Source organism: Podarcis bocagei (genome assembly GCF_964188305.1).
Source record: "Podarcis bocagei genome assembly, chromosome: 12".
In the NCBI taxonomy this organism is placed as follows: Eukaryota; Metazoa; Chordata; class Lepidosauria; order Squamata; family Lacertidae; genus Podarcis; species Podarcis bocagei.
Window position 1 is genome coordinate 36,750,741 of NC_138137.1, and position 14,406 is coordinate 36,765,146.

The 14,406-nt window shown below is 42.8% G+C and overlaps 1 protein-coding gene across 1 annotated transcript in view; it reads right to left on the minus strand.

Annotated features, from left to right (window-relative positions):
- RSU1 (Ras suppressor protein 1) overlaps nt 1-14,406 on the minus strand; it is a 64,453-nt gene that overhangs the window by 37,021 nt on the left and 13,026 nt on the right. Inside the window, exons 4-7 of the mRNA XM_081163295.1 lie at nt 7,803-7,923; nt 6,003-6,121; nt 3,793-3,875; nt 3,334-3,448 (exon numbers count right to left, since the gene is read on the minus strand). Coding sequence (XP_081019421.1) covers nt 3,334-3,448; nt 3,793-3,875; nt 6,003-6,121; nt 7,803-7,923 — 438 coding nt within the window. The remainder of the gene's footprint in view (nt 1-3,333; nt 3,449-3,792; nt 3,876-6,002; nt 6,122-7,802; nt 7,924-14,406) is intronic.

The window sequence follows — 14,406 nt, forward strand, 5'->3', positions numbered from 1 at the left end:
CACCTGTCTGTCCCTTTTTCTTTAGCGGTAAGGATAACGTCAGTGGAGACTTGACTTGGCCCTTGAGTAAGTTCTACTGAGCAAATTCAAACTCCTCAGCTTAGTAAGCAGGGATGCAAGCAAGCCTTTCCCTTTTGCTCCTACCTGATAGTGGGACCAAAAGCTAAAACAAAGCAGATATTAGGAGAGTGGAAGAGTGGAAAGGGAGGGGGGAGAGCAGGCCAAGAGAAGAAGCAGATGAACTAACAGAACTTCAACAAAAAGTATGTTGAATTGGGAAATGGGAAAGAATGAAACCTTACTCGGGGGTGTTTGTGTTTCATGTATGAGAGCCGAGTGCTAGGCTGCTGGCTAAACTGAGTTGTAAACTTCAAGCAGCTCAAGAAAGTTAGGAAATTGTTTTGACACTGTGACTGTGGAATGCTGATCCAAAAATGGCGATACAGGACTCTATCCCCTCAGGGCATTAGCGTCTTGCCAGGAAGACCCTGAGTTAAGGGACTGTCCTGGCATTCTGGAGACACACTATTTTAAACTCATAACACGTGGTTTGAAGGTTTTATATTCCAGGAAACCAGTTTTTCAGATCAGACAAAACTCAGGAACTTATATATTTCCAGGCTGCATGCACAAAAGGTTTATTTGAATCCGGCCATGCTGTTCTCTCATCAGATTTTATCTACATACTCTCCCCTCTTTCTGTCGTACACCTTCCATTCCATGCCACTGTCCTTAAAAGATCCTCAAGCATTATCATAGATTTCTTTCGCAGCTGTTATCTGAAGGGTAATCTCATATACCTGCATTAATCCCAAGATCATTTTCTGAGGCCCTTCTCCAGGTGCCTGTGTGGGGTGAATGGCTGTTAAGGAGAGTCCTTTTCAGTCATGGCATAGTGGCTGTGGAATACCCTCCTCAAGGAGGCCCACTTGGCACCCACATTGTGGTCTTTCCAGCATTAGGTGAAAAGCTTTCTTCCTTACCCAAGCTTTTTGCGTTATAGCGCTTTTTAGAGCCTGGGCACAATGCTTTCACCTGCGTTTGATTTTACATTCATATTGGATTTTAATTTTTTTGCAAGAATAAATTGTACACCTGTCATTGACGAGCAAGATAAAAATACTGCAAATCAGTAAGTGAAACCAAGGCTAAAGTTTAAGTGTCCTTTTCTATTTCCGCTCAGAGGACATGCTCTCTTTCTGATACTCTGAAGAAAGAAATTAATTTTATTTTCTTATTTGGATATAAATACCTCCGAATCCAACTTTATTAAAGGCTAAGTAAGGGATAAACCCTCTGAACAGAACGTACAGTTAGGTTATATGTAAAAGCACGCCTGCCACGATTTTCTTCAGCTTTGCTCTACACTTTCAGGATTACATTTTTATTACTTTGAGACCACGTGATTTGCTTCCAAAAGAGAAAGATGACTTGGCCTCAGGACCCAATCCACTGGGGAAGTATTCTTTTGTAAGCCCTTCTGGAGTGACTGGAAGCTGCACAAGAGCAGGAAGCCTCTGCTCCAAGGGGGACTGAGGAGGAGGAGTTCACAGTGAATTCTGCTCAGTTCAAAATTTATTTGTGTAGAAACAAGCATGCAAGCAACCCCCTCCACCAAATAAACTATGACTACTTTGGTACAGCTGAGCTGAAATGTCTCTCAGGAGACATTATTTTTCTCAGAAAACATTCAAGCTTTTTTTTTTTTTGACCCCTAAAAATACTGCCATTTCCCCTCCCAGAATGAGCTAGGGCCAGGGGTATTATTAATTACCACTACTGCTTATTACATTTGTCAGTCCCTCTATACAAAAGGGGGGGCGGGCAGCTTGAAGACAGAAAAAGGAAATATAAAAAGCTGAACAATACAAAATACATAGAATGCTCGTTCAACAACTCATTAGTAATCTGATATTGCAATTAAATCTGCTGCTTTGTTTTGGCTTCCCCCCTCCTCTACCTTCTAAAATGCAACTCCAGTCGTTGAGAAATCAAGAGTATATATGTCAAGAAATTTAGTGTTTCCTGTCACTTTATGTGACTGGTTGCAACTCTGTTGTTGAGGTGAATCATGATGTGTCTTACAGTGCAGCACATAACATTTTAAATTCAGGGGGGAAAGACAACACCTACTAAAATTTTATCTATGGATAGTGCTGCTTACCACAATCTCATGAACTGCATTTTGAGGAGCAGTGTCAAAGACAGACACCCAGGAACTAGAGATGTAAAGGTTGGGAGAGGGGAGAATAGAAAAACTGGGAGGGGTGGGCCCAGTTATTCCTATTTTTCTGGACCCCCCCCCCCAAGTTTTAAGACTTATAGCATTTCCCTTTGGTTTCATATGCTGAGAGTAACTCATTCACAGCCCTAGAGTATAGCACAAAATGATGTAGACTATCATTAGTTCTCCTAGTGGTGCATCAATAAAACTGCGAGCACATTTGCTAAGCTAAGCAGGGTCCCGTATGGTTTCATATTGGATGGGGGACCCTGTGTGGGAGATTACTGAATTGCAAAGAGGTTGGATTCAATGACCGCCGAGGTCCCTTCCAACTGTACAATTCTATGCTGAATTAATAGTTTGAAAAAGCCATACTGTAAACAAACATACAAATGATGTTGACATGTTGCTTTATATATAACACATTAAATACAATACCAAATGCCACTACAGTGGTACCTCGCAAGACGAATGCCTCGCAAGACAAAAAACTCGCTAGACGAAAGGTTTTTCCGTTTTCGATTTGCCTCGCAAGACGAAATTTCCCTATGGGCTTGCTTCGCAAGATGAAAACGTCTCGCGGCTTTGTTTCCTTTGTCTAAAAACAAAGACATGTTTTGTTTATAAAGTTAATTTATTTTCCCTTCAATTTTTGAACTGCTCTTTACAGTATGTGTGACTTTAAAGAGCAGTTAATAAACTGTTGTTGTACCAAATTTGGCTTTGTTTCGACTTTTTTTGACCATAGGAACGCATTAATTGATTTTCAATGCATTCCTATGGGATTTCGTGATTCGCAAGACGAAAAATTCGCTAGACGACAAAAATTGCGGAACGAATTAATTTCGTCTTGCGGGGCACCACTGTATTGCCAGGTGTGACAATATTAAGTTTAGTTGTGGCAGGAATCTTTGCCTCCCATGCTCAGAAATGTTCTTTAAGTATTAGCTGGGCTTGCTAGTTTGTGCTTAGCAGGGGCTGGGGGTAAACACAGAAACAGCAATGAACATGTTTTAAAGATGCTAATGGCCAAGTTTGGTTACCAAAATGAAGAGCTGTGTTCAAGTAGGCTTTCAAGCATCCTTACAGCAGCAATGCCCAAGTCTTACCTAGCTCAGGAGGCAGCACTGTAAGGCGGTTGCCCTGGATATGAAGTTCTTTAAGCTGAGTGAGTTCACCAATTTCTTTAGGGAGGGATATCAGGTCATTATCCCTTAGGCTAAGCTTTAAGGAAAAGAGAGAGAGGGTGGTTGAGTGGGAGAGACACAGACAGGCACACAGTGTTGTCAGAACAATTCTCAGTTGAAAGGAAGCAGATGTTTATGCCAAAATAAATATTTTATACTGCAAAGTCCTTTCTTTCTTTCTGACACTTCACCCCACCCTAAACATTCAATTCCTCCAATTCAGTTACAAGTGTCTGCTGATTAACAATAGGCAACGCCAAGAATAGGAGGCCGGTTTCTTCAAAGCCCCCACCGCTCCCCTGCAAATTGACTTGATTCTACCCTTACAAGGGCCGCAAAAGCGAATTGATTTTTTTCCAAGAATTTAGATAAATTACTTACTATCTGCAACTTTGTGAGCTTCCCAATATCTGGTGGCAGGATTTCAAAATCGTTGTCACTTAGATAGAGTGCACGCAGGGTGGCTGCAAATTAAACAGCAATATATAAACAGGGTGGCATACAACCCAAACCATTTGAGGCCTGATCAATAAAAAAGTGTCAGCTTTGATTAATAACCCCGACTTGGTGAAAAGCCTTTGACATACCCAAGGCTCACTATAATAACAGGCAGGTCAAACTTAGATTTACTGGCTTATTGTACTGTTGGGTCCGCTCAGGAAAACATCTATATCCAAAAGGACTGACACAATTAACAATTCCTATAACATTAGGCTCTGGCAGGCCACGGCACACCGTTTCAATAGGAGTCTGCCAGGACAGAAGCCATCACAGCTTATTAACTTCCAATTCCTAGTCATTATCAAAATTTGCATCTACAACCCGCCCTCAAAAGCTCCCGATAGGCTTCACCCTCTGCCTCTCTTAGATGTCTGCAGAGAATAGCTGAGAAGTCATTTTAGATCAGGCTGGAGTACAAATACAGCAAATACAAGAATTTATTTTGTACAGATCTGGAACCTAAGAAGCTGATTTATACCAACATAAACCATTGGGTCCTCCAAGCTCAGGACTGCCTATATTGATTCGAAGCTACTTTCCTGTTTTCAGGCAGAGAATCATTTCCCAGTCCTAGAAGAAGAGGATTGTACCTGGGACCTTCTGCATGGAAAGCGGATACCTGGACCAGTGAGCTTTGGCTATTCCTGCTTTATTCCTTTCAAGAAATGATAGCAAATTTGGGGGAAATGGGGATGGGGGTAAAAGGATAAATTGGTTTCATTTTAGTTAATTACCTTTTCATGGCTCCCAGATGGCTTAGAACACACCACACCCATCCCAACATAGAAGGAAAACCAGCCATTTCACCATGGTAAGATGATTCTGATGGAGACACAACTTCCAAAGCTGGACCAAAATTGCATCGCTCAGACTATTCAGTTGTAGATCAAACATGTACGCCACAGAGGCCATTAATGTCAATAGGTCTAGTGTCAGGGGTGGGGAACCTTTTCGACCTGATGGGCCAAATCTTTATTTCCCCACTGTGGGCTAACGTTAATGGGTGGGAGGTAGCTGGCCCCATGGAGCGTGGGTGGGTGTGGGGTGAGCTCCCTGCACAGCAGCTGATGCCGATGTTTAATCTTGCTTTTTGCCAATCTAGATGTGCCTCTGCCTGTCCCACAACTGGTGTCACATATGATGTGGAGAAGGTGACCGTGGTTTAGGAGAAATGGCCCGGTGGGTCAAATTTGGCCCAGGGGGCCAGAGGTTGCCTACTCCATAGGAGCATACTTCTAGGGGCTGAGGGGACTGGTCCCCCTAAAGTTGATGAGTATTGCCATTCCAATAGTGTGTGAGCTGCATCATGTGATCGATTATGCAGGTTGGGACTTGCCTGCCCCCCAATGTTGGCACCTCTGCCAACCTCTGCTCCAGTGTGGCACCATGTTAGAGTCTCATGAGAGGGATTAAAACAGGGACAGACAACAGGCTGCCGTCCAGAAGCTGTTCAACTACAACTCCCATCAACCCTGACTTTTGACCGTGTTGGCTGGGTCTGATGGGAGTTGGAGCCCAACAACATCTGGAGGGCTACCCCTGGATTAAAAAGAAAGGATGGCTCACTTATTTGCTGCAGGCATCTTGCCAGGTAGAAAGGTGGTGGTGGAGAATTAACTGGCCTAGCTGGTCTAGGGCAGGCATCAGCAGCCACGAAGCCCTATATTTGCCAAAGGGCTGAACCCAGGGCTGAAAAGTAATTGTTCATGGAAAACAGATTATAACGTGGTGGCTTGCATTTCTTCTCTCGCTTGGTGACCTTCTTAACTGTCCCAGGCGGGTGCTGCATTTTAGCTCAGTATGAAATGGAATAAAATTCAAGAAAATATGACCAAGGCGGTAGCTCATACAACACTCCTAGCTGTCCACTTACTCCCACCGAGATCAGGTGACTGTAGATCAAAAGGTACAGATTGCCAAGCTATGCAGAAATATTCAAGGCGGTTCATAGAAGGAAGCATATATCTCTAATATTCTTTTTTTAGAGTTCAACCTCCCTCAAATAAATTTTACCTGCAGAAAGCAAAGCAACTTTTCAGGATGATTTAACACATTTTTTTTAAAAAAAATAAATTAAAATGGTTTCTTACTTAGATAGAAGAAGTTTCCGGGAAGCGAATTTTCGTTTAAGTTATTGTAAGTCAAATCAAGAACCTCCAGAGCTGGCAAGGAGCCAAATCCTCGTGGCAAGGAGTTAAGCCTGTTCATCCTAATGTTAAGAGAAGGATGTGTAAGGTATTATTTGGGATATGAAAGCAAACATGTTATTTTATTTAGTATACGCAGGCAACTGCTCATTTACATGTGTTCAAGGAACACATGACTGCACACACGCGCATCACTGCAAACCCAGAAGTGGCATAAAAAGGGGCAAAAGCAGCCACAAAAGAGCGCAAAAATGCTGCAGAAACAGCGCCGAGCAATCCCACAAGCCTTTGCAAGTGCAATCCCAGGAGCTCTTGCACCGACCTTTGAGGCCTGTTGAGAGTTGGAGTTTGAGCAAGGAGGTTGGGAGGATGTTTGCAGGCTTTTTCAGCGGCATTCCCAATATACGCGATTTCACTTAAACGTGCAGTGCCTTGGAACGTAACTCCCGCATAAATGAGGAGTTGCCTGTATCACTTGTTTCTCTCTGTTAAGCCATTTTAGACTTTACTGACCACATTCTCTCTTGTACATTTGCTTTGGATGCTGCATAAGGTGACACACCAACAATAACATAATCTAAAAGCCCATAAAAAAGGAAAAACCCACCAATAACACAAAGAAACAAAAACAGCCACATTAAAAACTCACAATGGCTAAGGAAATGTCCTTTAAAAAGAGAAAGGGTGCTTCCAGAATGTTGCTATTTTGGGTGGGATTCAATCACATACTGGGAAATTCAGGTTGCACAATTACAGTTGATTGGAAGATCTTGTGCAACAGATCTGCTTCTCCAAAACATTTGCCTTTTTTCAATGAGGGAAGTGATGGAGAAATGCGCTGGAAAGTGTAGGGCAACGCTTTCTTTAGTGCAACACCATCTCACCTCCCAGCAAACAAATCAGAATGAATGCTGCTTAAATAACCAGTGTCATCTAATATCTCTGCAAACAAATCAGGATGAAGGCTCAATAAACAGTTCCCTGGGAAGAGAGGTTGACTGGTAAACCATTCTGAGAATTTTGCCTTTGTACAACTGGCTAGCTTCTGTACAAATACCATACTTTTCCGTGTATAAGACGAGGGTTTTTTCCTTAAAAAATTAAGTTAACAAATGTCTTATACACAGTCAGTGCATATTGGTGACATGCGACTGGTTGATTTAGCTAGCCAGAGACTGTCAGCGGCTATTGTTTGTGTCATTGGTGGCTGTGAAAAGGGTTGGTGTTGATTTGCTGTCGCTGCGGCAATTGGCGGCTTCTGCCGGTGAGTGGACATGATAGTGGGTTTTTGGGTGAGCAATTTTTGGCCACCCCCAGTCGCTGCAGCAATTGGGGGGGGGGCGACTGGTGGCTTCTGCCAGCGAGGGGACAGACAACTGGTGGGTTCTTTTGGTGAGTGAGTTTCAGGAACCCCCCATAAAAAAAGCTCACCAAATATGGGCAATCCTCTGCAAAGAAAGCTCAACAACTCTGGGAAATCTCACCCCCCATTTTCTTAAGTTGGAGACCCTAAAAATAGGGGGCGTCTTATACACAGAAAAATACGGTATGTGTCTTCCTCTCCCCTAAATCCAGGCAACCAAGCGGCATCAAAAGAGTTCAAGAACTCATTCTAGCCAGGCAAACCCACCGGAGAAGTGAAGAAGGGCCACTGAGGGATGGAGCATGGGGAAAGGGCTGGGTTGAAAGCCCTGGAGGGCCACATTTGGCCCGTGCCAGCAACTGATCAGGACGGATACGCACCCCAGGTTCAAGTGCTTCAGCTTCTGAAGGCTGCTAATCTGAATTGGCAGCTCCTCGATCTGATTGTTGAAAAAGTTGAGCACTTCTAAATTCCGGAGGTCTGCAATGTTTGCAGGCACAGCTGTAAAGAGAAGCATAAGTCCCTCAAAAAAACCAACAACAGCATGAAACATGCCACCCTTCTATTTATGGACCAGAAATACTTTCTGTAACAAGGTTCAGAAAATTCATGCATGACAACTTATCTAATATTCATTGGCAGATATCTATTAAAAAGGTAGTAGCATACCGCTGGTTACAAGGTGATGGGGACAGATAACAAGGGTTGGCTACTACTGACCTGTTTTCCCAAAGACACCTTGCAGATCATTGGGCAAGAGAATAACTGGACTAAATAGGACCTTTGCTTCACCTAGAAATAACCACTCTTATGAATGGGATCCAATTGGCGCCCTTCCAGTAACGGAAGGGTTCTTGATCCAGCAGGTGCCTTCACTGATGGGAGTGGGTGGGAGGTGATTTTTGCCAAGTCCTCCCTCCCTCCCTGTGCAGCCCATCCCCATGCCATCTTCCACCCTGATGTGAAATACCCCCAAACTCCAAGGAACACACTTTTGGAGGGTGTTGGGGATAACCCATGTTTGTATGTAACTAAATATGCACATTGCGGAAGGCTGGGCTGGATGAATCCGGAGCCGGAATTAAGATTGCCGGAAGAAATATCAACAACCTCAGATATGCAGATGACACAACCTTGATGGCAGAAAGTGAGGAGGAATTAAAGAACCTTTTATTAAGGGTGAAAGTGGAGAGCGCAAAATATGGTCTGAAGCTCAACATCAAAAAAACGAAGATCATGGCCACTGGTCCCATCACCTCCTGGCAAATAGAAGGGGAAGATATGGAGGCAGTGAGAGATTTTACTTTCTTGGGCTCCATGATCAATGCAGATGGTGACAGCAGTCACGAAATTAAAAGACGCCTGCTCCTTGGGAGAAAGGTGATGGCAAACCTAGACAGCGTCTTAAAAAGCAGAGACATCACCTTGCCAGCAAAGGTCCATATAGTTAAAGCTATGGTTTTCCCAGTAGTGATGTATGGAAGTGAGAGCTGGACCATAAAGAAGGCTGATCGCCGAAGAATTGATGCTTTTGAATTATGGTGCTGGAGGAGACTCTTGAGAGTCCCATGGACTGTAAGAAGATCAAACCTATCCATTCTTAAGGAAATCAGTCCTGAGTGCTCACTGGAAGGACAGATCGTGAAGCTGAGGCTCCAATACTTTGGCCACCTCATGAGAAGAGAAGACTCCCTGGAAAAGACCCTGATGTTGGGAAAGATGGAGGGCACAAGGAGAAGGGGACGACAGAGGATGAGATGGTTGGATGGTGTTCTTGAAGCTTCCAGCATGAGTTTGATCAAACTGCGGGAGGCAGTGGAGGACAGAAGTGCCTGGCGTGCTCTGGTCCATGGGGTCACGAAGAGTCGGACACAACTAAACGACTAAACAACAACACATATCTGCACATATCTGCAACCTGGCAGAAGGAATGTTAAGTAATGCAGTGGAGGGAATGGACCAGCAGAGGTCAGCAGAAAAACGTTTTTTAGTTATTTTTTAAAATAAAATTTATGAAACTACTAATTGTTCAAAATATTGAAACCCTGTAAAGCTTAGCTAGTTGCACCCTGTGCCACCTTCATGCATTGCATGACAATCAAGCAAGCTTGCTAAAGTTACATCTGTGTCTCAGAGGGTCATAACACATGCAAGGGAGCTCTGTCAGGTTAGGGGGGGGGTCCCTGGTGCAGGTACTCCAAGATACACATGTTGTGCCTAGCTTGCTGCTTTTTGTGCAGGTAACAATTTTCCTAAAAAGTTGTGCCCTGGATTCATCATAATAACATAAGAAGAATCTTTGGATCAAGCCAATGGCCCATCACAATGAATCTTGTTAGCTAAGAATTGGAAAACACAAGAAGTCCCAAAAGTGGAGGAATGGCAGATGAAGATGATGGACTTTTCAGAGCTGGGCGACGTGACTGGAAGAGTCCGCGACCAGAAGGAGGAGTACCAGGATGATTGGATGAAATTCAAAGACTACTTAGTTAAATCTGCTACAATAACTTAATTGGAAAAACTTGCAAATACCAGATAGACTTAGGATTTAAATTTGTGATGTTAAAGAATAATATGTTTAAAGTTAAAATGAAAAGGAAGAAAGATATTAAGTGACTAAGTTAATTTTATGAGAAAATTGGTTTTGGAAAACTGTTACAATGATATACAATGAAACTCAGCCAGAGGAATTCGAGGAAGTCATTTAACAATGTCTCTAAGACTGGATTAAGTACAGTTAAGATGTATGTTTGTTTGTTTAAAATTCTTGAAAATTAATTTTATTTTTTTTAAAAACAAACAAACAATGGCCTATGGGAAACCTTGAACGAAGGACCCTCCCTGCTTGTGATTCCACAAAACTGGCGTAGAGTGGAAGCAGAACATAACTATCATGGCTAGTAGCCATTGATGGTCTTATCCTCCATGAATTTGCCAAATTCCTCTTCCGCGGTCCTCCAAGTCGGTGGCCATAACTACTTCACTACCAGGCAGTGTCCACACATTCTCAAGCAAGAATTAGAAACCCCATTTTCCTTCTTTAAATGACGGAACATTCTGAATACCATTTTGTCCCTTCTTATGGGGCAGTGAAGATATGTTTACTATCCAACTGCTGCCTGTGTCAATTGCAAAGCCATACGCCATTAACAATTGTCATTGATGGGCAGGCAAACTGGAAGGAAAATGATGTAAATCTGCAGACTGAGTGTGGGTATTCTTGCATCAAAAACACCGTCTCAAAAGACACCTGGATTCCCACAGGGAACAACAACAAGCGCACATCTATATGCTATAAATTGATCATATGGATGCCCTAAATAACATTTTTATTTGGCTCCATCATGAACAAAATTGAAGCAAAAATGCATTCCAAATAAAATAGCCCATTTGGATTGCTGTTTAAATAACCTATTATCCCAAGTAGACATTCATTTAAAATTCAGTTAAATTGTAACAATTAACGCTCAACTTTAAATAATGAACTGTTCAGCTGGGCCATTTTTTGATATGCGTCCCAAGAGGTAAGTGCTGTGATCAATACACACACACACACACACACACACACACACACACGGTTACATCAGATTAGCCACAGATCAATGTGTTGATACTACCTAGAAATATGAAAAAAATACAGTTGCATGATATGAATACTACTACTCAGATAAAGATTAAGACTCTATATGGGTTTAATTTTCATGTTGAGCTATTAAGGCAAAATCTAAGCAAGCAAATAATGTTTACATGTTTTAGGGGATTGTATCCATTCAAGCTTTCCACTGTATTATCACCCGAGGACACAATTTCAACATGATCCATATTCCAGTTAAACTGAATTCCTAAAATTTATGCCCATTCAGACACAATGAAGTCTATAGAAATAATTGGTTTGCATCCTTGTGTTTCAGATTATCTGGATAATGGTTCTGGATGCCTAACAGCAATGTAGGTAGCAGATTGAAGAACATATACATCCAAATAATTTGCCAAAGTATCATCTAAGGAATAGCTCACATCCCATTAAACCCAATGAAACAAATATTTACACGGTAGAGTATGAGCCCTTCATTTCCTAGGTTTTTCTTCTCATTACTTCCTTCAAAATAAAAAAATTAAAAGATAGTCCAGTAGCACCTTAGAGACCAATTAAGTTTGTTCTAGGTACAGCATAAGCTTTCGTTTGCATGCACCCTTCTTCAAATACGTTGAAGAATACAGCGTATTCTTCAGATACACTGGTTTCTGTGTATCTGAAGAAGTGTGCATGCACACAAAAGCTTATACCTAGAACAAACTGGACTATTTTTTTATTATTTTATTTCAACTGCGTCAGACCAACACGGCTACCTTCCTGAATCTAGATTACTTCTTTCAGTGTGTATGGAGGTCCTGGGCTGCCCAGGTGACAAGACCCGCCCCCACCCCCGGCCTTGCTGATGTGGCCCAAAGGAAAACAAAGCAATATGTTTGGCACCAGCTTGGCTGCCGGAGTTGCCAGAAGGAGGTGTACAAGGCACCATCCAACTGTCTTAGGGACTCCGTTCCAGATTTGTGTAGGGTTTGCTCCTTAGACTTTTTTTCTCCCTAAGATATCCCCTAAGGCAGCAGAGGTCTAAGACTGAAGTTATTCTTCTGTTAGATGGGTTACCTTCCCAGGTTGATGAGCCCCACCTGCCCCTCACTTTCTTCTACAAAATGTGCAGAAACTGCCTTCTGCTAGGCCTGCACCCCAGGGTGGCCACTTTGATGCTGCTAATGCAGCTGCCTGATTTTACCCCTGGAAGCACACTCTATTGTCTCTTGAGACAGATGACAACACCTTCATTCAATACTGAAACAATTTTGAAACATCCCCCATAGTTATATAGAAGAGTTTGGATTTGATATCCCGCCTTATCACTACCTGAAGGAGTCTCAAAGCGGCTAACATTCTCCTTTTTCTTCCTCCCCCACAACAAACACTCTGTGAGGTGAGTGGGGCTGAGAGACTTCACAGAAGTGTGACTGGCCCAAGGTCACCCAGCAGCTGCATGTGGAGGAGCAGAGACGCGAATCCGGTTCCCCAGATTACGAGTCTATCGCTCTTAACCACTACACCACACTGGCTCTCCATATACAGTCATACCTCGGGTTACAGATGCTTCAGGTTGCGCGTTTTTGGGTTATGGACGCGCCGAAACCTGGATGTGCCGGAACGGGTTACTTCCAGGTTTCTGCGCTCGTGCAGAACCAATAAATCGTGCTTTGCGCACATGCAGAAGCACTGAATCGCAACCCGCATGTGCGCAGACGCGGCGCTGTGGGTTGCGAACGTGCCTCCCACACGGAGCACATTCGCAACCCGAGCGTCCACTGTATTGGGATGGTGAAGCTGCAGCCCACCTCATGGTGGTTAAATACAATTTCCATCCATTGGCTTTGCCGACTGCACAGGGTTATAGATTGTGCAGAAGCCTAAGTGACTACAGCAGGCTGCCCCCCTAGCAGTTACCCCTCTGACTAGTAGAGAGAAGTGTATGTCCACGTAGCTGGACCAATCCTCAGGGAAAGGCTGGGTGAACAGTGTGCACTATGAACACAGGGAAAGCAGGCAAAAGGATTTGAGCAAAGTATCCCCCCAGCAATCCCACATCCCCAAACTACACACAGGCAGACACGATGCAGCTCCCTAATGCAATTAAACCCTGTTCTGTGGGTACCGGCCCTTCTGACAGGATGAGAGATTATTTTACTCTCCTTACTAAATCAGTGCAATTTAAGAGGACAAATGATGCTAAATGTGAATTAAAGCTAACTTATGCAGACGCTGTGCGCACTCTGTGCTGAATGGAACGTTCCTCCTCAAGCCACTTTGGTGCAAGTGACAACATTTTATGACAAAGTCTTTCAAATAAAGGCTGCATCTTCTGGAAAACAACTGAAGATCTGAATGCATCCTGGATTAGAGCTGCAGGAGGGGTATTCAACATCTTCAGCTGTCACTGGAATACAACTCCCACTAGCCCCAGCCGGCATGGCCTATGGCCAGTGATGATGGGAGTTTGCATTGTTAAGCTTTTAAAGTCTTAGATAACCCCTCTGATGACAATCGGTTTTTTTACCATTTATTTCCTTACAGTTCTGATACATACCCCCTGTCCTTATCTCAGGCATATGAAGCTGTGTCCTAGATATCGTTTTCTCACCACCCCCTCAACCACCTGTGAAATCTACTAACCTTCCCATCATTAGTTAATTAATTAATAAACAAATCAGAAATGAAAATATCACCTGAGGCTCTGCTTCAAATCCCTTGACCTCATGAGTGTCAATTATAGGCAGGGCCTTTTATGTTGTGGCACCTACCCTATGGAATGTCTTTCTGAGCAGGGTTTGTTAAGTCCTCATCACTCTATTGCAGTGGTTCTCAAACTTCTTTTTCTCTCGGTCACACTTTCAGAATAAAAATGTGCTTATGCCACACCGAATTTTTTTTATGAGAAATAAGTTAGAAAACATAAATAAACAATTCCTAGCAGTGCTTGGTGAACACAACTACTTTATAATATGATCGTGGGATATCCAGAAATTATAAAACAATGCAGTTACATAAGAACATGATTATTCCCAAAATATAATATTGATTGTCCTTGAATCTTCCTGCCACACTTGCCATGATCTCTTATATACTCTTTTGAGAACCACATTGCTTCAGGTTGTTGGTGACAACGTGGCTTTTGTTACTGATGCAGTTTTTGATAGCTTATGCTATTTTTGTGCTGCCGGGATTTGTTAAATGGGCTGGACAGTGTTAATTTTTAAAACCAGAGTATATACTAGAATTTAGGGATTATGTTTGCTTTGTTTAACTTTTATTACTGTTTCTCAACCACCTCAATTCTTTTAGGAGAAATAGGTGGCACCTACTTTTTTTAAAAATACATGCATAGTAGTTGTACCCATCAACTCTTTTTAACCCAAACATGTCTGCCCTTCTTCTAT